Below are 23,950 nucleotides of genomic sequence, written 5' to 3'. Positions count from 1 at the left end.
AACCAAAAATAAGCTACTTCAATTCCCCATTCTTTGGCTTATCCTTTTTTCTGTTCTTTTCATTCTTAGATTTCTCAAAAGAGGTGAGCTTGTTCCAGTAGATGCTTACAAATTTTTTTCCCCTTCATTTCTTGTTTTATTCTTTGCATTTCTTCTTTGAATGTTTGCTGCTTCTCTTGAAGGTGACTTTATTACTATCCCCAGGATCCTCATAACTGAAGTCACAAAGAGTCATGGTTTTAATATTCAACTTCCAAAACATCACTATATATATATATTTTTTACTAGCTGACTCAACATCAGAGTACACAATTAATAGGCAACAAGTATTTTGTCCATATGGTCTTTTCACGAACTGCCAACAGATAAACTTGAAGGCTAAATGAATTTAATCATGGCAGGTGATGTATATCTGTTTAGGATTTGGTCTAAGGAGGTCAATGCCTTATATCAAGTTCTACATAATTATTATGCAGCTTTTATTCTTTTAGTGAAATGTACCCAAAAAAAAGTCTTTTTGGGATGCAGCTCTGTTTAAATTGCAAAGATTTAGGGGTGTGATCACAGAACCTTCGCACATTTTGTTATAAATAGTTAACAGGCTCGCAAAAAATTTATTTTTGAAATGATGCCGATTTGAAGAGGATCAATTCTGAATCTGCCAGGAATTATCTTCCAGATCTCAGAGACGTGCCCAAGGTGAGGAAGGCTGAAACCCAAACACTGCTCAACAAGACAAATCAAGCTGACGTATCTAGACTGAGCAAAGAAATATCTGAAGACCTATTTTTCAAAAGTTTTATGATGAAATGAGAGTGACTCTTGACGAACCCGATTGATGGGTCCTTGACTAAATGAGTGACGGGCCCAGAGCTCCACTTCAAGAGGTGGGATACTGGTTCAGGTTGGTATAACTTCAGATAAGATGGTTGGACCTTTACAGGTGAAAGATTATCTTAAAACCAATTCTTGAAGCTTCTTTCAGTTTTTAGATCTTTCAAAATGGCAAAAAAAATTTTGTAGGACAATGCAACTACTCATTGCAGGGGCTGGCCAGCAAGGGATGAAAATCCCTTCGGACATGTTCCCCTTCCTCACCTAACCTGAACCCAATTGAGAACTTGTGGTCAGTTTCTAAATGGGAGGTTTCCAGTGAAGGAAAACTTGCACCTATAGTGATGCTCAGCAGCAATGGTTCTTTCTGATTTAGAAATTATTTACATTTAGGAGAGACTTCATTTAAAGTATTCACCAGAAAAATCTCAGCCTGAACATTGTCGGCTCTCCCATTACATTACTAAACGTGTTGGGAAACCGGCATTCCTTGGCCGTAATCCGCCAAACACTGGATGAAGAAACAAGTATTTGGTGAAATGGGATGAAGTAGATTATTTAGCATGTACTGGCATAGCCAGAATAATAAAACATGCAGTCTCCTCACTTGAACCCACTTTTCAAGTTTGGACATAGTCCTTAAAAGTGTGAAAAAAAGACCAAAAACAACATAAAACAGATGATCCCTGTGAGCTCCCTCTTTCTTTCTGCCTCTATCCGTCATCCCTTAGACAAACTCCGAGCAGGAGCTGTGAGCCAGTGCAGCATGTTTAAACAGTGCGTGAGGAGGTGAATAGTTGTGTTGGTTTTTCTGTATCTTTATTGAAAGAGGCCCTCGTAAGTCTCCCGTGTAATCTTTGCTGTGTTTAGGCGTCGTTTCTTTATGAGATTCATGATCTCATCATGAAGGATCTGCTTTAAATACCAAAGTAAATCACGTCTTGCATACCACACCTTCATCACACACACATGCACACGCACGTCCCGGCCTGGTCAGTGTTATGAGCAGGAGACACACAAGCCGCACGCTGAAGTGAAAGCAGACAGTGTTTGTAATCATGTCTCGGCCAGGAGGAGATGTTTTTATTTTTGTATTTTTGCTTAATCATGTAGCAGTCATTGAGCATCCCTCACTTCTCCGTTGCACGGGTGGGCTTAAGTGAAAGTATTTTTCATACCGTCTCCTATCTCCCTTCTCTGTGTCTGTCTCTGCTAATCTCTGTCTTCCCCTGTAAATGATTAACATGGAGAACCTGGCTGAACTATAATCAACAAACCCACAGTGAGGTAATTACACTTTATTCCCTGTCCTGCTAGCAAAGCAGTTTCTCTCCCCTCTTCCACTCTCCCCCTCCTCTCCTCATTTGTCATGTAGCTGTATCAGTGTCTCTCTCTTCCTTTTTACCTTGTTTCTCGCCATTGTTTCAGTAACTGCGGCGTTGCGACTTGGGTAGATTCAGAGATGCATTTGCCCACCTTGTCTGTTTTTTGTAAGCATGCCTTGTCTGTTTGTTCGTGGATTTGAGTGTATTATCTCTGAGTGAGTGCACTTTGTGTGCACCCTTGAGCTGCTTCATCTCTGTCAGGAAACAATGCGGGGCAGTGATTTTTAGCGGCTTGTAAAAGCTTGAGAATTGACATTTGGTAGCATTGTTGTCGGCTGAAGTTTGTTTCAAGAGGAACAATGGCTCCGTCAGAGGTGTGTTTATAGGAGAGAGGGTGTGTGTGTGTGTGCTTTTGGACCACTTGCTCATTTGGGTAAAAGGGAAAGTCTTTGTTCCCTTGATAAATAGTTGGAGCTGTGATTAATTTTACGGTCTCAAAATGTACCTGCCAAGCATCAAAAACACTCAAATTCTGCTGCAATCTTTTTCATCATCAAATCTTTCTCAAGTTTTCAAACTTCTCTCCTCTTCAGAACAAGCTGTGAAAGTGGCTTTTACTGAGAAAAATCCTCTTCCAGCCAGCATTGATAGGACTGTGAGAACATTTACCAACCGCTGTGCTGGCCTCTCATCTAAATTGGTTGTTTTGTTTCCACTTGTTAGCTGATTTTTGGTAGAACATAAGTGTTCAAGGAAAAGGTGAATTGTTGCCTTTGGATCTCTCTAATTGTATATGTGGGGCTTATAATAAGGGCGTTGTGCATTTGATGTTGTTGCTTATCACTGATAAGGTATGACCTGGTGTAAGATTCTCACAGTATGAGACTCGTGAGTGAAAATGTCCTGGTATATTTTCTTCACACAAAATCTTTAAATAAAAATGTACAACTTGTTGCTATTTTTTGAGCAAGAATATCGAAACGGCTGCTAGTATTAAGTTTCTTGCATTTTAACACAGCACTGTTTTTAAAACGTTATTGATTTGGATAAATAGACATGCATATTTCTCCTGCAGCTCATCTCTATAAGTTGGAATATTATCTAAAAAAATATGTAGTTTGCCAACTGGTTCAAAGGGATATTACCCTTATATGACTTAATTTTTCTCTTAAATGAAAGATTTAAAGATGCATTTCTTTCTTGTAAGTCAGTGATTATGTCGGTGACTTCTTTTAGCCACAGCAACAAGTGGGGGAGGAGCAGCATTTGCTTGCTTGTTTCATATAGCTAGCATCTTTTCAGAGCTTATGCCTTAGGAGTATTTTGTTTGAAGATTTTTGCAGTTTAGAAACCTCATAAAACTTTGATATAACTTGATATCCGCCTATGATTATGTTTGTTTCTCTCTGTGGTGCGCATCAGTATGTAACCTGTATTCCTCCATTCTGCTGGTAAGTGATATATTACACCTCAGAATGCATGCAACACGAATATAATGGCTGCACAATAAAAATTATCTTTCCGGCTGAAGGTAACACTGAGATGCCTGTGCACAGGAAGAGTCGGGGCAAACTGTATTGAAAATGAGGTTTGAGGCAGAGGCCTGGCGGCAGTGAAGATGTCTGTATTAAAATGGATCAGATAGTCACAGTGCAGCTCCGAGCAGACATGGTGTACAGGCATGAAAGGACGGCCGCCTCTCTCCCCGTGGTCAGGATATTTAGTCAATCGATACCAATTTACCAGCCAGATATTATCGTCGCCTCCTCGCATTATCGCCAGACTGCATATGGACCCATCGCCTTCCCATTTTCTCTCTCCACGTCCGCCTGGATCTCTGTGTCCACACATGCATCAATATTAGGGCGCATTAACGTGTAATAAGTTGCATCGGGCGAATGTCTCCAAGTGAGCCGGAACAGCTGCGAAATGAAATGAGGTGCGCTGTTGGCACGGCGCAGCCTGTTTGGCACAAAATGGCTGCTGTGCCGCGTGCGTGTGAAGAGGGAGGATATGGTGGTTTAAGGGCTGCTGGTGAACGCAGAGCGTGAGCGTATTCATTCATTCATGGCTCACAATGAGCTGTCACTGTTACTGGTGTCAAACGAGCTGTGTACTCATTTGATACAAAGATATTTGGTACCAAACAGCAATTAAACTGGGGGGAGGCAAAGAATGCTGAGACAAGAAATGTGGGAAACGTTGTCAATCTAATCCAGGATAAAAACACAACAATGTGACGCTTGTTTAGCCAACACGAAGGTTGTAGAATTTCTCTCACACGTGTGCACGCAGAAATGCTCTCACACTTTTAAGCACAGAGAGCCTCGCACATTCCTCTTGCACTCAGCTCAGAAATCCTACCAAAAAGGCAGGCTGGGAATTCCCAGAGACAGAAATTGAATTAGTATTGAGCCAGGCAGAGCAAAAGGTTGCAGCAGGAGCCTGGATTATTGTACAAGACAAGGTTCTGAATGCCGGAAGGACACAGAGACATCATACCACCACTGATGATAGCTGCTAAAGGGCAGAAACATGTTTCGTTTTTGTGATAAATCCTGTTTTTCTCCCAGAAACCTTGCCTGATTTGGATCTCTATGTTTTCTGTAAAATTAAAGTAATTATGGTGAAATAAGTTACTCTTTGTGGCCTCTAACTAAATGATTCTTGCTGCACGGATGTTAATTGGCCGCACGTTTGAATTGTTTTGTGCAGATTAGGCATTTTGTTCACCTGTTTGTTGTGATCATGATCATAGCATTGACATGAAGAGTAGAAGCAACATTTTGAAGGTGGATTATAGGCCTTTACTGCTTAACGAAGAAAAATCAAGAAATGCTTCAAAAATGTAAAAAAAAAAAAAGGCAAATCTGCATGAAGTGTTTCATGCAGAGCTCATCACTTTCTGCTTCGCGTATTGATTTAGATCCCATTACATCCTCTGTTGGCCATGAATTTGTTTGTGTCTGACCACACGTCATGCTTTGTACACTTTTCACTACAGCCTCTTCAGTGAGTTTGCAGTAAATGCAGTAGTGGCAGCAAACAGAAAAACATCTTTGCACACTACTGAGCGTCCAAGAAAGTGGTTTGTATGTACACTGAAGTAGTAGGAATGTCAGCTTTTATCCAGGTCTCGACAAATACTCAAGAATTTGGAAAACAGTGTGTTAAACAATATTTGAATTCCTAAATGTTATTCCATCTATATATATTATTTTCTCCTTCTGTTTATCCAAGTTGTCCATTTTTCCTTCCAGTCAGTCTTTTATTAGTCATCTATTTAAAAAATCCCATCTGTCAAGAAATTTTTGCAGTTTCTGCTTTTAAATCTTCCACCAACATAGAAATACCTCCCATAAATTTCCAGTGTAAAATATGTGAAAACCCACAACTGTAAATATATGTATCTACTGTATTTATATGTGTCTACTGTATTTTTGCAAGAACATAAAGTAAACTTCTAGAAAAGTTAGAAATGTGGTTGTGGTAGAACAAAAGCTAATATTTTGGCTCTGCCTCCCAGAAGTACAATGCAACTCAGCCTACTTTCAGCCCACAGTGATGCGCAGCACACAGATTTTTCCCTCATTTTGGTTTTGCTCCGAGACGCCCGTACCACACACACCACACAAATGAACATGCATGCTGCCTTCACTGCCTCATAGTTCTAAGCCCCTAGGAGTAAGTAAAAACATTAGAGCCACAGTGGAGGAAGTGAGAGATGAAGAATGTGTTAAGGAGAGGATGGTAGAGAAAGAGTCAACAGATTTCAACTCCCCAAACGGCAAAGGAAGGCCCCCAGGGATGAAGGGATGGGAGAGGCTGAGAGGAGAGAAGAGGGGGTGTCGGAAAGCATTACAGCAACCGTCAGAGTAAAGGAGTGAGGGCGAACCCTTCCTCCACCTCCTAGCTCATGATGCGGGCTTGCGTACAGGTGTCGTAGGGAGAGGCGCACGTGATACCAATAGTACCTTCAGCCTGCCTGCAAACACACGTGGCTGCTCAGACTCTGGGGAGAGCCCAAGGAGGAACCACACTTCATTTAGAGCTGACGGAGCTTTCCTGGCTTGCAAAGTGGTGGAGTCACATGACTATAAAAAGAACAAGAGACTGACTGTATCAGAAGCCCATTTGCGCTCGCAAGAAATCAGATTCAAGTTGGTGCTTTGGTAGATCAAGATATAAAATATTTATTTTCACTGAAAAAAAAAATGTACAGTTTGATCCAAGCCTCTTGATCTTTTTTTTAAATTCCTGTATTATCTTTTTTCTATTTAAATATTTTTTTAAGCTATTATGCAGCAAATTGGTTTGGTTTGCAGACATTGTTTGCTCTTCCTGTGTTGTTTTCACCCACTACTTTCTCTGAACAATCAATCAATCAAATTTTATTTGTAAAGCACATTTCAGCAGCAAAGCATTTCAAAGTGCTTTACATCAGAAACACACAAACAACCATAGACAAGAGAATAATTTTAATAATTATTTACCACCATTTAAATGTTCTTATTGGTGCCTTGATTTTTGATACTGTTAAATGTGTAACAAGATGTTGTGACATAATCACATGATGATTGGATGATTTTTTTTTTAAAACAAAATTATTATTATTCCATCTAAACTGTGCTTAGATATTCCATTGGCATTTAGACTTAAATTAATTTATATTTAGTCTATAAGTGAAAGCTTTTTTTTACATTTTTTAGAAGTTTTAATGTGAGTTTGTTTTTAGTTGAGACTCACAAGCTCAAAGTAAAATTACGAGTGAAGCCTTTAAGAAGGGAACACACACTGGGAGCGCTGCTGTGCATCTCATCAATTAACAAGCATCAGACGAGGCCTTGGACAACATGAAACCATTTTAGACCAATCATAACTAATCAGATAACTGTCATTTATAGTCTGATAGGATCCAGAGCAGAAGTTGATTTGTACAACATTTTTTATTCTTGCTGAATGGAAATGGAGAAAATTGCCTGTTGCCAATCTGCACGGCTATAACCTTGTAGCAGGAGAACTCATGAATCTTGTTGCTCTTGCATTCAGCTGCAAACGGAGTCATTGTTTGCAGCCGTCTTCTCAAAACACCAGAGTGGTCACTTCATGTTTGAGTATGAAGAGTTCATCTAAAGCCCTCAGTGACAAAAGCCTTGTCATGAAATCTCCACTCTTTAATGTTGCAAAACATATTTCCAGATGGACTTGTTTGGAAAATAGAAAGTTATAGACAGGTTTTTTAAAAAGTGCTCGCCTCAGATTTACAACAGACCTTTTGTCATTAATTGGAGCAAAAAAACAGTCCTACATACCTTCCCTCCTATGTGGTAATCTTTTAATTTTTCGGGTCATTGTGGTTCATTACCTAAAACATCGAGCAGTCATCTCTAATCCCAAATTAATCATTTAATCCTGTCTGCACCTCTCCTCATGACCCTCACCACTTCCTTCCTTTCTACTCCTAAATCCACCCAGCAGTCGCCCCCTCCTCCTTCCCGCTTTATTGTGTCTGAACCTTTCATCCGTGTTGAGGAACTTTGGCCTCAACTGGCCTCTCCAAGAAAACCAGCAGCTGCCAGGCCAACCAGAAGGAACAGAAATTTATTTTAAAGCACAACCTCAAACTGAAGTTATTGTTGTTAACTTTCCCAGAACCAAACAATAGAAAATGATCAAGTGACCAACTTTTGGTTTTTGCCTTTCTACTTTTGATTTCTGTTCATATTCACGAGGTGAGGGTTGGTACAGCTCTGCGTGACTAGAACAGGCGAAAGTCGGATGCCTTGAGGGGGAATTAAGTGGACCTTCCATACACCCGACACACAGAGCGATATGACTCTCAACCGATGTGATGGAAAAAGATGGAGACCATGGATCCGCTGCGAAGAGGGTGGGAGAGGGGAAGCAGGCAGTTTAGACTCCTGGGATTCTAAGGCAGTGACCGTGAAAGTGCTTAGATAAACAGAGAGAGAGAGAGAGAGACTGAGGGGAGGGAGGTGGAAGGAGAGGGTGGTATGGTGCAGGCACACAAACTGGAGAAGGAAATGAGATTTGAGGTAGATGAGGAGTAAAACCAAGAATAGAAGTTTTTAAGTAAGTTGACCAAGACTAAAGCACTGAAAGTGGCAAGCTTACCCTATTTGCTCCTCAACTCTTCTTCAGCAGCCTCCTTTTCTCCTCTCTTTTCCTCTCCTTCCCACACTTTAAATTATTCAGGCCAGTTGGATGTATTTGAGCATGTCTCCTAGACATGTTTTGTACGTGTGTGTTTGACTGACAAAGGGCAGGACAGCTCTAGCCCACCAACCACCCAGTCCTGGGTGAACAACCACCGCAAAATCAGTCGGACAAAGCGAGGGGGAATGCTCACCTGAGATTACAAAGACAAGTGTACACTGCCTGTCCAGCATCGACCTTAACATCGTGGGTAACAAGACAAAAAAATGGTATACACAAATTGGATAGAGGTTTCACCGTCAGGAGGCTGACCTAGTTTGAAAATGATGGATTTTCAAAGCCAGGTCTGATTTATTGGCTGAGTGTATATGCTTTGCAAGTGCCCTTTTCAAAGTACTGACTGTCTGGGTACGTGTGTGTGTGTGTTTTAAAGGTTTTATGTTTCTGTGTTTCTCTTAGCCTACTTAAACAGGTGGGCTGACAGACTTAGGCCACTGATCAGCGCAGGTTAATGCAGTTAAAAGTGTAGAATATATGTCTTAAAGTGAGCTCCAGAGGGAGGAGATGAAAAATTAATGGTGCCCAAAGTACAAATTGTACGATGTTAAAAGGATTATTCATAAGAGATAAACAGACAAATTCTCACAGCAATAATTTGCCTCTTTAAAAAAAGAGTTTAAAAAAATTCTTTGTTTTTTTCTTTTAATTTTTTATTATTTTTTAAATCAACGAACAGATCTTTTCCAACTGATACTTGGAAAAACAACCAGGTCTATAATAATATTTTTAAAATGTACTTGTTCTCTCTACAACCTGTTGAGACTTAAATGTGTTTCGTTCAGGCTGTGAGAAAGAGAGCAAAAGACTTTCAATAGATAACAGGAAGGCCAAATGGAATGCAACCAGACTGCTCTTTTTTTTTAAATGAAAGACGTTTTACTCATCTCTAGGAAATGCAGAGAAACTGGTGTGTTGCGATCTGCATTAATTGTACCAAACACAGATGGAAAAAATTGCCTTTGTGGAAGAGTGGTGAAACTTTTTCAGGAAAAGAGCATAATTCCAGAAAGCATGGAGGTGGATGTGTGATGGTCTGGGGCTGCTTTGCTGCTTTAGGAACTGGTTGATTTTCTGTGTTTGACGGATCCATGAATTCTGTGCTTTTCCAAAAACTCCTAGAGAACGCGGTCTTTCGGCATCAGTTCTGACCTTAAGATTAAGAACGCTTGGGCTATGCAGTCAGACAATGACTCATAAAAAATGTCTCAAATGTTTTTGAGTGAACTATTGTCAGATTGCTTGAAACGCTCCAATGTTGCTGTAATTCTGTAAAGAACAGTGAGCCAAAGTTCTTCCGATTCATTGCCAGTTGTCAGAAATACTTCAAGTTAAGACTTAGGAAGCAATTTCTTTCTACCATGAAGCCTGGTTAATATAGATAGCTTTTTTTTCATAAATAAAATGTGTTTACAAGAACAGAAACTGACTTTCCAAATAATGTTTATTTCATGTTTCTGCTCTCCTGGAACAGTTTAAGTATTTCTGAAAATTCAGTTTTGTTGCATTTTAAATAAATGACATAGTGTAATGTGTTTAATAACACATTGCACTCTGTAATGTGTTATTAAAATTTCCACTCTGTTGGGTTTTCTTTCTATTTGTGCCATTCCTTGCAGTGGAAACCTAAATGAAGGGCCTTCTCAAAATCTGTGCTCTCCTCCTTAAAGTTAACATTAATTTGTCTGCAGGCTCTGAGATTCACATACATCACCATAAACTATGGTTGCACATGTACATAAGACAATTGATGTTGAGGCAGTGGATCAGGTTGCCTGTCACTTTGCAGGAAAAGCTGTTTGATGGATTTTATAAATAGTTTGAATCCCTGCTTTGAAGCTACCTATCAAAGCTGTCGCAGTAAGAGCCCCTTCCCGCGTCATAGGTTGGCCCTATCAAAGTCTGAGCGGTGAGGTACCGCTGCCGTGTTCAGGTTTATGTATGTGAGCCAGGCACCTACACAAATCAGCAGTGTATTTACACAGCAGCTCCATTTAGATGGCTGAAAACATGGAGAGCACTCATTACTCTGAGGTTTAAGCTGTCCAACAGACGTGATGCAGGGAAAGAGACGAAAGGAGCAAACGATGGATGGATGGATGGAGGGAGGGAGGGATGGAGGGAGGGGTGGGTGGGTGGATGGATGGATGGATGGGATGGATGGATGGATGGATGGATGATGGATGGATGGATGGGTGGGTGGGTGGGTGGATGGATGGGTGGGTGGGTGGATGGATGGATGGATGGGTGGGTGGGTGGATGGGTGGGTGGGTGGGTGGGTGGATGGATGGGTGGGTGGATGGGTGGATGGATGGGTGGGTGGGTGGGTGGGTGGATGGATGGATGGATGGATGGGTGGGTGGGTGGGTGGATGGGTGGGTGGATGGGTGGGTGGGTGGATGGATGGATGGGTGGGTGGATGGGTGGGTGGATGGATGGATGGGTGGGTGGGTGGATGGATGGGTGGATGGATGGATGGATGGATGGATGGATGGATGGATGGATGGATGGATGGATGGATGGGTGGGTGGGTGGATGGATGGGTGGATGGATGGATGGATGGATGGATGGATGGGTGGGTGGGTGGGTGGATGGGGGATGGATGGATGGGTGGGTGGGTGGGTGGTGGATGGATGGGTGGATGGATGGATGGGTGGGTGGGTGGGTGGATGGATGGGTGGATGGATGGATGGGTGGGTGGGTGGGTGGATGGATGGGTGGGTGGATGGATGGATGGATGGATGGATGGGTGGGTGGATGGGTGGGTGGGTGGATGGATGGGTGAGTGGATGGATGGATGGATGGATGGATGGATGGATGGATGGAGTGGATGGGTGGGTGGATGGATGGGTGAGTGGATGGGATGGATGGATGGATGGATGGATGGATGGATGGATGGATGGATGGATGGATGGATGGATGGATGGGGCTTTGACTTGGCACCAGTCCCAGCTACGGATTGGCCGTTGTCCTGGCAACGGCACATCTAACCTCATTTAGCCCCTTGTACACTCCTTGCCGAACGAGCACTTTTGCTTTCGCCCTTGTACAATTCTTGTGCCGCTCACGACTTCCCCATCTCTCTTCTCTCCCCTTTTAAAGTGTGGCCGTCTCCACTCGAACACAAGCTCCACACTGCCGCAGTGCTGACGGGCATGGTGAGGCAACACTTTGCCATGCACCGCTTTTTGTTACAGAAGTGCATAATGCTCGTGCACTCTGGTCCATTCACTGTATGTTGGTGCAGTGATTTCATACCTCCTTGAAAAGTTACAGGAAGGCTTTTTTTTTTAGGATTAGACTAGGCCGGACGGGGAGAACGGCTGCCTATGCATGAGGGAGCTCTGCCACAGGATGAGATGATGGCTTCTGTCGACCCAAAGCGGCAACAAAATGACTCAGATGAATTGGTATCCGTACACGTCAGTCCTCTGGGCCTAAATCGACCAATTCTCCTCAGCTCTGTCGGCCGTAACTACCCGTCCTGTGGTGCTGCTGAGTCCCTCAGAATCCGCACACATGCCGGCTGAGCGGACCTTCGTCGTAACAGGCAGAAAATAGGGTCTGTCTTTACTTGAGGCTGGGATTCCTTTAGGCCTCAAACAGCAGGTGCATCTATCTATCTGCATGCTTTCATCCCCATCTGTTTCTGTAAATTGGTGGGGAATGTGGGTCGAGACAGCCTGCTGATCCACACAGTTTGAATAAGGAGTGGTGTGACTGGCTGGTGTCTTCTGGTCATTTAATTGAGTCTGCAGGGATAGAAAAGTGCAACCAGTCATTTTATTGAGTTGATATATGTTTGCTGTCCCCCACATTTATTGGCACACCTGGTAACTATGAATGAAAAGCCTTGAAGTAAATATTTTTTGCAGCAATGTAAAAGCAGTTGAAAAATTTCAGCATTTTTCTACCAGAGATTTTTTTTCTTTACCTTCTTCGGCATTTTTTCTCTCTGCTTGTTGGAGAGATTAACATAGGTCACTACTCAACTTTCTACAATATCATTGGTTGTTGCACAAACTGGAGATGTAATCAACTTTACATGAACGGGTAATTTTTTACAGCCCTTCCAGAGCTATTGAACGCTTCACTTTGAACGACATGTTTTCTTGTTCCTAACATTTTGAACAGCGTCTCCGTCACATCAAGAAATTCTTAAGATACATTTATGTTGTAGGGGGTGTCAGTGTTACTGTCATAAACAACTGTTTCATAATATGTTTGTTTTCAGTGTGACATTAGTGCTAAAAAAATTGTAAACCCAAATCCATTTCACTCAACATGTATTGCAGATCTGATTGAAATGTGCCGATATTGTTTTCAGGACATAAGAATTTAGTTTGATGATAGAGAGGAGGTATAGGCTTTGCACATCTGAATGCAGGATGATAAGAGTTCTTAGACGCAGAGAGGAAACGACATACAGATGGAGACGGTGGGACACGTTCCAAAGTTCACATACCAACCATTCAAGTCATTCAAGTCAGTCGAGTCAAGGAAATAAAAGCAAAGTGTCTGTGGTGTAAAGCACAAAAACGCATCCTGCTGACCCCAAAGGAACCAATGAAGCACACACACACACCCGCACACACACACTCTCCTGCAGTCACATTCAAAACAGGAAAGTGTAGATAAGCACTTTTCCTGATTCCTTTCTATGATGAGGTGTTGATCATGTGTTTGTCCCCAATTTGGGCCCAAAGAGGCGGAGTCTGTATATTGGATGTTAGGTGGAAAGAGGGGCTTACAAAAGATTTTTTTTTTTTTTTGAGCCAGCTGGAAAGGCGAGATAGTAGGGGGGCCACAGATGGCCATGGATTGGGAGGCGACATCCTTGTTTGTGTTCGTAGAGGGGAGTAAGGATCGTGATAGACACAACACTAGGTTCTAGGCTTTGGACACAGCAAAGCTTTGTGTTGAAGGAAGGGGGGCACTGCTAGGTGATTTGGGGGTTATGAGGGTGGGCTTGTCCTCATTTTGTTGTGTTTTTCACCCATGTGGACAAGGAGTGTGTGTACGTGTAGGAAGAACGAGACGGTGACGGAAATGTTTCAGCGCTGTAATCTCCTGGAGTGTAAAGCAAATGAAGCCTGTTTTCCACTTTGTCTAACTTGTTCAATTCCACTTGTCTTTTTCTGGCTCTGAACTCGGGTAAGCCTGTGGAGTAAGAGGAAGTTTTGCCGACCTGAAGGAAGCACTCTTCTCTCTTTGATGAACTGCCGACTTTCTCCTCCTTCCTTTATCTTTAGGCTCATTTTATCAGGAGCTCTCTCACACCTCCCCTCGGTTATTTCTGATTGTGAAAATGCCGCTGTCCCAACAAAAGGCTTCCCGAGTCTGGAAGTAACAGCTGCTCAATGTTGCTATGCCTGTTTTTCTCTTCAGTCACAAAAAGGTGCCTTGGTGCAGTCATTTTGACCGGTCAAACCTATGAGATGTGGTGTGCATACATCATCAAAGGAAGGACTGGTGAGACTGGAATGGTGCATTTCTTTTACCATCAACCTTTTTGTGGTTGAACCTCCTTGTGAAGGATGTCAGTGACTGTCTGGTGTCAGCAGTCTTCCTCATGATTGTGTTAGCCACTATATATTATCTAAAAGTTTGGACTGTAATTTGTTTTAAACCACAGCCATAGAAGTCACCATAAACAAACATTCGAAGCATATCCCCCTGGGTGTTATGAATCTGTTGAATAGGTCTCCCCTTCGTAAAAAAAAAAAAAGATTGGGTAACTCATGGTGGTAGCCTCAAAAATACCAATTTTTTTTTTTCTTCTTCAACACATCTCAGTAAAATTCAAGCCAAACTACCACACTGTGTTGCTGCATAGCGCTCAGCTCTCAAACTTTGTGAGCATGTGCTGACTCATGAACTATCATGATGATGGGGATAAAAATAATGAGCAGCACTAATTGGAAAGCCCTGAGTCATGGGAGAATATGTTGATAGCTCACCTTGCAAAAGCTACCCTGCCATCTCAAATGAGTAGCTAACAAAAAGTAAAATGTTTCTATTTTTTTTTTGTATGGCTGCTTTTACCATCAGCTCATTTCCACACTTGACTGCTGACGATTTGGCTAATAGAAATGCTTATGCTCTGGCAGAATTCAGTAATAGTTTCCAAACTTTTCAGCTTTCAGGCCACGACCCTAACTACACTCGCTCAGCTACTCTTGCTGATTAAAGTAAACATACACTACTAACAATTAAGCAGGTTGGCGTCAATTCGCTTCATTAATTTTTACCCTTGTTTTATAACCCATGATTTGTTATTGTTCCTTAGTTTTTTATTTTGTAATGTATTTACATATTTTGTGAAGATAACTGTAAAAAAAAAAAAAAGAAATCCTGAAATTTGCAAATATGAAATGTAATTGTAAATTTTTCTCTCTGGAGATTTTACACTAGAATTTATTTTTAATGAATGTAAATTTGATCCTCTGTTGGGATTCGCTGGCTCTTTCTGAACTACTAGTGATTAAGGCCACTAATCAAACAAAAATGTTCAAAAATGGCCTCCATTATTAAAAATTGTTATTCTCGTCACACAACCACATTCATTTACAGGAAACAAAGTAAACTATGGATTTTTGACAAAGAAGCATATATTTCAACACCAATAATTTCTTTTAAAAGGCATACTTCTAAAAGAAAGTGTGTATTTGCTTCTTTTCAGCTTCTTTTTGTAAATCGGATAATCTACTGCACGCATGGCACCCACACCTTTATATAACCATACTTGCTTTGAACTATTAGGAGTAGAACAGAAAAAATATAACAAGTCATACTTTTTGTTTCTTTTTAACAAATTAAACATGCCGTGAGAATCTTCTTTTGACTTCCACGGATGATTAACCTGTAAAAATGTGCCTCTGGTTCCACTGGTTTCCACAGATCAGCTAGCCATGAACTCACCAAACAAACTCTTTTGAATGAGTTGAGATGTTATTGTTAATGCAGGTTTGACATGTTTTTTATGATGACGTGGGATTAATCGACGCCACGTCAAAAATACTGATGCCGCTAACAATAGCCCTGTTTTGTTTTCTGAGATTAATGCCTCGCCTTTTGTTAATTCTTCTTTTACACTGTGATCTTCATTTGTTATCAGTGAAAGGAGTGAAGAAATAAAACCCAACTCCAAATATTAAAGAGCGCACAAAGATCCACCCTTGTGACTACAAGTGTTGTTTTAGGACCCACCACAGAGTTGGTAGCTGATCCAGCCAAGGCAGTGCGACCACAGAGCGCTGTGCCCAGCCAGCGTAGTAAGCAGAGTTAGCGGTCGCCCTGCTGCGACTGACCACAGAAGAACTGCGACTCGACCAAGCATTCTGGCCTCCTACCATCGCCAAAAGGAACCAGTCACATAGCTAATAGGACGTGTATTAAAAGAATCGCATGCTTTCAGTCGTAATGGCAGGAAGTGTAATTGTTTTTTTCGGTATTTTTATTGCAGTAAGATTTTTTTTTTTCTCCCAGATATTTAGGTGCTGTATATTGGGGCATATGCATAGTTGAGAATCTGTTCTGTATTCCTGAGGCTGTGTTGCAAGATTGTTGCTCCTTTAATTATTCTCTCATATTAAAGGATCAAAGGTCTCTGCCACAGTCATCCGCCTGCATTTCATTAAAACTGCACACACGCACACACACACACACACACACACACACACACACACACTCATGGCCGTGTGTGTGCCGCACAGCAACATGGACACATCTGCAGGATATTGGCTTTGCAGAGTTCCTGGATTTGTGTTGCAGTGTTCAGTGATTATTAAGGGATAAATGTTGGCATTTCTACTGAAGAGCCAAGCTTGTTATTTTGGCTTCAGCTCCTTATCAACCGTGAGCTTGCAACAGTCTCCAGTGCAGTGGCAGAAGGGACGAAGTGTGTCCTGTGGTGTTTGTGTGAGTTTCTATTTTGCCCCTCTCCCTTTGCTCTGGCAAACTGCACGTAACCAGTCCTCTTTGCCACATCCAGAGGTTTCTCCCTCTGCCAAGCTGCACCAGCACACCCCTCCCTGACATCCATAGCCTCTCAAAGCTTCTCCCATGATGCCCCTCTGCTGTCACCGCTGTGTCGCTTGGAGTCTGCCAGGAGGAGGAGGATGCTGAGTGTAATTAGGGCGTTCCCAGGCCTACCAGGTCCAGAGAGGAGGAAGAGGAAAGAAGGAAGGAAGGGAAGAGAGAGGGAAGAGAGGGATGACAAGTTGACATGAGTATAGCACACACCGACTCTGTAATTGCTGGCGTGCATATGGCGCGGGCTGAGGGTGGAGGCTTGTGGGAGGTAGGAGGTCAGGTGATATAAGAATGTGCAGTCTCTGAAAGCAACAGATGGAGAATGAATGCATGTCACCCAAAGTGGGGGGGGGGGAGGAGCAGGAGACGAGGGAGTAGATGGAGTAGGGAGGAAGAAGAGAGTGAGAGGGAGATTCAGAGAGGGATTTTTAGGTGAGGGATGGGAGAGAGGAGAACCTGAAGAGGAAATCTTGAAGTGAGTGACGCGTATAGCAGAGAGTGCATCATATTGACACAGCACGGGCCTATTATTGAATGCACACACGCACGCACACTCACACAGTTCAACAGAAAACATTTCTCTGCCTGAGGTGTCTTAAAAAGCTCCACAGGTGGTAAGAAGAGAAAAAGATGGTCTTTGTATTAATGCACCAGAGTGTGTGTCTACCTTTACTTGCGTGTTTTTCTGTTCGTCTTGCCACAAAAATGAAGTACCTTTGTGCTGTGATTAGTGCAGATGGGTAATAGAGTTATTGGACAGGTGTCAACATCTACACACACGCACACACCCACACACACACGCACTGTGTCAGAAAGAGTATTGACCAGGCAAAGTCGCTTTTGTGGGTCCTGAGCGAGGAATCCTGATCGATTGGGTCCTGTCTTTTTTGATGGATCATCAATTTCCACATGGTGTCAGGAAGTAGCCTCTGAAAGGCTCGTCTCTGGGATCTCACTCATCCCAAACACACACTTTAACACACATTGGGGCCAAGGGGTGATGCTGTATATGTCAGGGTATTCAAAGGGGGAAAAATTACTGCTTTGAATACTGAAACTTAATCTCACTGCAAATAAGTAGTCTCCAAAAAAAACATTAACAGGACTCATACGGATTCCCCTTTATATCAGTTATCTGACCAACTCATGCAATCTAATCACTTTGGAAATGTTTTCAGGAGACGCAGAAGATGATGTGTTATTTTTACCGGTCATAATCGAATTGCAGATGAGAGATGGGGAACTCGTATCTCTGACAAGCCTGAAGTACAAACATAAAGTAGCTTGCTGCAAATTTTTCAGCTCATGCTTCAACAGCCATGAGACCTGACTGCAGCTCAGCATGTGGGACTGTAGTCTTTTAAAGAATCTGTTTCTCTAATATCAAACATTTTATTCTCGTTGTGGAATCCTGGTATTATTACAGTCAGACATACCTGAGTCTTCAAAATAAAAGAACTGGCTGTTTTATTTATTCAACTAATTGCTGGTTCTTTTTCTATATTTTATTGAATGTTAATAGTTAAAAATGTTGGACATTATGTTGTACAAAAGATAAAGGTATGAAATAATATGTTAATTAGGTCACAGCTTAATGCTTGTTTCCATAAGGTGCAGTCTTGTAGTGTAAGGTGGTATGCCTTTAATGAATGATTTCATTTTCAGAGACCAAGTCTGTCTGGGAGCTTGACAAAGATTTGAGAAAAATGACTTGTGAACATGTCTGACTCTAAAGCAAGCTCACATGATGGCCCTTCTGCTCCATGATTCTACTGAGAGATTCGCACAAGTTTCAGGAGGAGAGAACCTTCATCTCTCGCAGCTTTTTTAGTCATGGTCCCAGAGAGTCTCGTGTCATTTCTCCTCTCATTGCTCCATCCATCTTTGATGCACTGGAAATGTACTGGACCATCTCAGACTCCTGCTTCTTTTCATGTCTACCCGCTTCACTTCTGCTTTCATCAGTTTCTCCGAGTACCTCTTCCTACTGTTGCTTTGCACTCCTTTTTCCGTGCTGCTTATTCTTTTGCTCTCTTCTTTGTTCGCCTACTTAACTTTAGAGCGATCTGCTGTGCACCACCACCTCCACCTCTCTTTCCCCCAACTCTACGCTCGTCTTCCCTCCCATGTTCCTCTTCAGTGAGCCCCAGCACTCCTCTTCCTCTCTCCTCCGGTCTGTCACCCCTCTATAAAGACTCCCACTGACGGACCTGAACCTTCTGCTCAAGCCACATTCTGCCCCTCATTCTTCTCTCTTGCTGCTCCATGAGAAGAGGAGGCCAATTAAAGTCTGTCTTCTCTCCTCCTCCATGCCGTTGTTCGGCGCGCTGAGTGTCTGCACTCAGACTCTCTGGGGTCACTAATTAAAACACTTTCTTTTCTCTTTACTCTACACTTTATTCACCTATTCATCCAACTTTTTTTTCCCTTTGCCATAGTTCTTCTCTGTACAGCTCTTCATTTGTCTCCTGTCACGAGTCTCGAATTTCGAATTCCTGTCGGAAAATTTGGAATTGGACTTTTTCAATTTTCCAAATATTCATATTTTCAGAAAAAGGGGTAAAAAAAGTCTGTATCTCTTATTCCAGTATGTAGTATTTTTCATCGTGTCTTACTTGTATCCTTCCACAAGTACCCACCTTTCTTTACTTGTACCCTGCAACTCTTCCATTCCTTTAACTCTTGCGTCCTTGTGTTCCTCTGTCTTTTTATAACTTTATTTCTTGTCATTAATTCTTTCCTCCTGCCTTTTCTTGTGGTTTTTACTTCCTAGTGTAGTTTCACCCATTTGTCCCTATGTTCTTCCCTTTTCACCTTATGTCTTGTTCTTTCTCACTTCCTTCTGCTTTCCTGTGCCTCCTGCTGTCCTTACACACTTTCTAGTTTCTTTACTTCACTGATTCATTCCTGGTGTTCTTCCTTCCTTGCATACTTCCTAATATGCTTCCCACTGGCCTTCTTTGGTCCAGTTTGCCTTTGTCCTTTGCCCTTCCTCTTCCCCCTCTTCTTCCCTTGTGTCCTTACTTCCAAGCTTTTTCCTTGTCCTTTTCTCAATTTCTTCATTTCTTCTTTGAATTTCAATTTTTCCTTCACTTTTTTTTTCATTCTTCCTTTTCATTCTTTACTTATTTGTGACTTTCATTTTTTTCCATGAGTTTTTCCTTCCATGATTCACTCCTTGTCCTTAGTGTCCTTTCCAGTGCTTTTCTTTTTCCCTATTTTTTTAATTCTAACTCTTTTCTTTCTTTTGTGCTACCATGTGTTCCTCCAGTTTTTCTGTCCTACAAAATTTCTTTGTCCTTCCACCAATCCTTCTTTATGACCTTCCATGCACTGTCTCTGTGGCTGTCCTTGTGTCTCTCTTCCTTATTTCATTCCTTACCCCCTTCTTTTTCAGCAAATTTTTCCTTCCTTCCTTATTTCTTTTCTCCCTTCCTCCATCCTTTTATCATTTATGTCCTTCCTGTCTGTAATTTTTGCAGTTCAATTTTTTTTCCTGTCTCTTCATATGAAATTATAATATTAAAGATCAATTAACTTACATCATCATCATACATTTTACATACCATAAAAACATTTTTCTCCTGTGGATTAAACACAACCAAACAACTGCTAGAGCAAGACGGCTACATGTGCACGTGTCGCCATCACCATTGTGTTGACACAATGCATTGTTTGTAGTGAAATGAGTGAAATTGGCAGACAGCTCTGGAAATTTGAGTCTGGAAAAGACTGTCTGGATTTTTTTTTCATGAAAACATGTAGAAACCCTGTGTTTTATTCTCCACAGCTGTTCACAGTATTTAATAACATATTTACATGGATTCCTACCCCTCCTCTCCTGTTTATATTATTTTGTACATGGGTAGCTCTTTATACTCAAGCTGACAGGAAGTCAGAACCCTCAGTCTGAAGGAGCATACATTATGCAGCTCCTCTGTTCTAATGATGCTGTCTTGTCCAAAGTTGTTGTTGTGCCAAAAGCTAGTCAGCCTTGACTGACTCGACTGTGTATGCATTCGCACATTTGTTTAGGCCCGTGCACAGTAGTGTGTGCTTGCATAGAATTGTAGAAGGTGAAAAGGGAGCGAGTGGAGTTTATTTCACACTCGTCTCCCCTCAGTGGTGTAATTAGCATACGGAAAATAGTTTTTTTCCACGTATCTCTACCAGAGCAGCTCTCCCTCGGTGGTTTGGGAATAAAAATGGAGTTGTGAATACGTAAAATTCGCCCCAAATTTTATATAAAAATGTTTTATATGCTTGCCAAACTTTTCCTTTATCGTCTGCATTTACTACGTTATTGACGAACAATCGGTCTTCTGAAAGTGCACATGTTCCTCCAGGCACCGCACATGCTTAATCGCCACCACTGTCTTCGATCACCCTGTAATTGTTCTGTGAAATATTAATGTCCCTGTCGCTCTTTCTTCCAGGTTGACAGCGGGAGATCTGTCTGTCCAGTTGAATCTCAATGATTACCTGGACATCTACTGCCCCAGCTATCCTGAATCAGGGAGTTTGGTTCCAGAGCAGCCGGAGACTCTGGTCCTCTACCTGGTGGAGGAGGAGGCTTTCAAAGGCTGCGTGGAAACCAAAAAGGCCGTCAAGAGGTGGGAATGCAACACCCCGTTTGCTCCGTTTGGACCGGTCCGCTTCTCTGAAAAGATCCAAAGGTTCACCCCATTCTCGCTTGGCTTTGAATTCCTGCCAGGGAGACACTACTACTACAGCTGTAAGTAGAGGGGTTGGTTTTTCATTTATGTTTTATATAAATTCTCACTGAGTGACATGAATCCGATGTTTTCCTAAACCTGCAGCGTGTCATACCTCATGGTGTCTCCACAACATTCTTCTTGTCTCTTCTCACTTATTTATAATCTTGTGAAGTAAAGGGGAAAAAAGGAGATGAAATGGGGGGTTTTCCAAGTGTTTGTGAAAAACTTAGATAAAGGAGGAGTACATGTGGCAACAATGCAGGTCCTGAAAGAGTCAGAAAAATGTATGGCATGGATGGATAACAAACAATGAAGCAGAGGGATGAAAGAGTGAAAAAGAAAGATGGAAATCAGAATGAGACGATGACAAAAACAAGGGGAGAAAAGTGACAACAGGGAAACTCAGAGCTGTGATGTTACTGTAATGGAGGAGTGGAAAAGGGATGAGAAGAATCCACCTTGGACAGAAAGAAACAGAAGTACAACAAAAGCATTGGAGAAGAGGAACGAAAGAAGAGAGAGAATCTTTACATAAATTACTGTTGAGGTTCACAGGACAATGGTGTATTGTGAAGGCATGAGAGAGTGGCTTCACACACACACACATGCGTACATGCACACTGGGCCATTGTCGGTGTTCATGCCAGTTTATAGAAAAGCAACAATAGGTCCCCCCCCCCTGTCAGGCTGCTGCAGGCTCAGGGTGATTGTGTGTGTTTTGTCCACATCAAAGATAAGGCGTAAAGTTGGTCCAAATGTCTGGCTCTGGGGTTTTTGCTCATAATGGCTCTGCAGCCCTGAAGCTGCATAATGGGTTAGCCTGGGAGGACAGTACAATGATATTAGAGACACTAATGGTATTAGTTTGTTCAGTCTGAGCTGAGCTCAGCCCTTCTGAGCCAAAAGACTATGACACTTTTACAGCCCAGTGTCACAGCCTCCAATGAGTTGACAGAAATCCACAAGTTCTCCATGTCTGGGTCACCAAAAACAGGAAACAGCTTGAGGTCCTCTGCTGGTCAGCTGTTTGCTGCTTAGATCAACTTCAGAGAACAGTAAGAACAGCTTGAATGTTGAATAGTTAAATCGGTTTGTACATATATCTAGCACCAATTAACCACCATGGAATGTCATGCAAGACAAACGAGTCTAAGATATAGAGATGCATCTTGATAAAACAAAACACAATGGAAAAGTAATTTATTTCCTACTTGGTTGGGGCTCCTTTTGCATGATTTAGTGAATCAATGGAGCATTTAATAGCAACCTTTAGCTTTTCTGTGTTGTTGTCTCATCTTGCTATTGAGAATACCTCAGAGATCCTAAGTGAGGTTTGATCCAGACCAGATAAAGCACCTTCTCCAGGTGCTTCATATGATGCAGGTAAAGCAACTTCCAAAAGTTGTCAGTACTTTTGGAAGTGTGGACAGGTGCAAAGCTGAAAAATTAAATCATAGTCTTCATAAAGTTTATCAGCAGAAGGAAACATAAAGTGCTGACTTTGGACTTCATGAACCGACAACAGCAGCTATAAAATCGTTCCACAAATCAAAACTTCAGTGCTGATTGGGCACCTCTGCACATTTCCTCAAGATTCCAGGACTTTGATTTTTAAAAAGAAGTTTGATCAATTGATTGATAGTAAAATGCTTTCAAAAGAAGATCAGCTGGTTGCTTTGAATCTTTCCTGAATATAATCCTTAGGCCTAATCAAGCAGTCGGTGCCGGCGATGAAACACAGCTATTTTTTAACATGAAGAAACTTGCAGCAGCAACAGTATAAAATATGTATACATAAAAACAGGTTAAAACATGTTGTTTTCAATGTTGAAAAGTGTTTTTACCAATATAAACACATAAGTAAGAACACACAGGTAAGTTTATTTGATTTTAGAATAATATGCACAATCCAGAACTCCAGTAAAAGATAAGTGCACCTTTTCTCAAAGCACATGTTTGCTGATGGTATGAGCTCTGAAATGTCAGTTGTCTGTGAAGCCCTGAAAAAATATTAGTTTTTCAAGGCTACTCCTTTTCTTAGTCCAAGATTTGTGGGTTTCCTTAAAAAAAAAAAAAAAAAAACATGTTCCTAGGTATTTTTTTTTCCGAGTATGTGTGAGACCATTTGATTATGATGCAAAACTGAACAATTTGGTGACTACAGTAGGTATAAAGCACATTGGCGTTATGACTTTTTATTCTCGTGGAAGTTTCTTTGCTGCAAGTGCTTGGTTTCAGTGATGTCGTGTTGTTCAGGCTGACAGCAGGGGTCTCTGTGGCTTTCAGGGCTATTTAAACTCAAGTGATTGTAAAGTCGTGGAAGGTTTTCAGTTAACACGCTAAGATTTCAGTATGCAATATCTTGTAAAGGAAAAGGCTGAGATGGAAAAGATAGATGGGTTCAGACAACATGTCCTGGTCTCATGCATACATTCATGAGTATGGCTTTAAATAATGTGGAGAAATGTCTAATATTTACAGCCGTGCATAAAAGTGATTCCCGATGTGCTGTCAGAAGTGTCTATAGCTTTCAGTGCATCATTCCTGGTGACTGATGTAACTTTGAAGAGGTTACCTGGGATCCTTCAGGTCACAGCAGGAAAGGCTGCTGTTTGACTTTAGGCAGAAGTTGCATTTAAGCCATAAAGAAGCATGACATGACTTTGCAAATTAAATTGATCAAATCTTCCCTTTTTGATTAAATGAGCTCATTTTAGTGGTGTGTGTCAGAGTAGGACCCATCTCATCAGTCATCTCTGTGTGAGTCCATTGTCATCTATGAGTCCAATATTTTGCAAAGATTTT

General features: G+C 41.7%; 1 protein-coding gene across 1 annotated transcript in view; it reads left to right on the top strand.

Annotated features, from left to right (window-relative positions):
• si:dkey-246i14.3 (ephrin A4) overlaps positions 1–23,950 on the top strand; it is a 43,424-nt gene that overhangs the window by 5,482 nt on the left and 13,992 nt on the right. The window contains exon 2 of the mRNA XM_055048117.1: positions 20,864–21,162. Coding sequence (XP_054904092.1) covers positions 20,864–21,162 — 299 coding nt within the window. The remainder of the gene's footprint in view (positions 1–20,863; positions 21,163–23,950) is intronic.

This window comes from Poeciliopsis prolifica, unplaced genomic scaffold (genome assembly GCF_027474105.1).
Source record: "Poeciliopsis prolifica strain line A6 unplaced genomic scaffold, Auburn_PproV2 SCAFFOLD026, whole genome shotgun sequence".
NCBI lineage: Eukaryota > Metazoa > Chordata > Actinopteri > Cyprinodontiformes > Poeciliidae > Poeciliopsis > Poeciliopsis prolifica.
The sequence above is the reverse complement of the archived record's forward strand: the minus strand, read 5'-3'. Positions and strand labels throughout refer to the sequence as shown.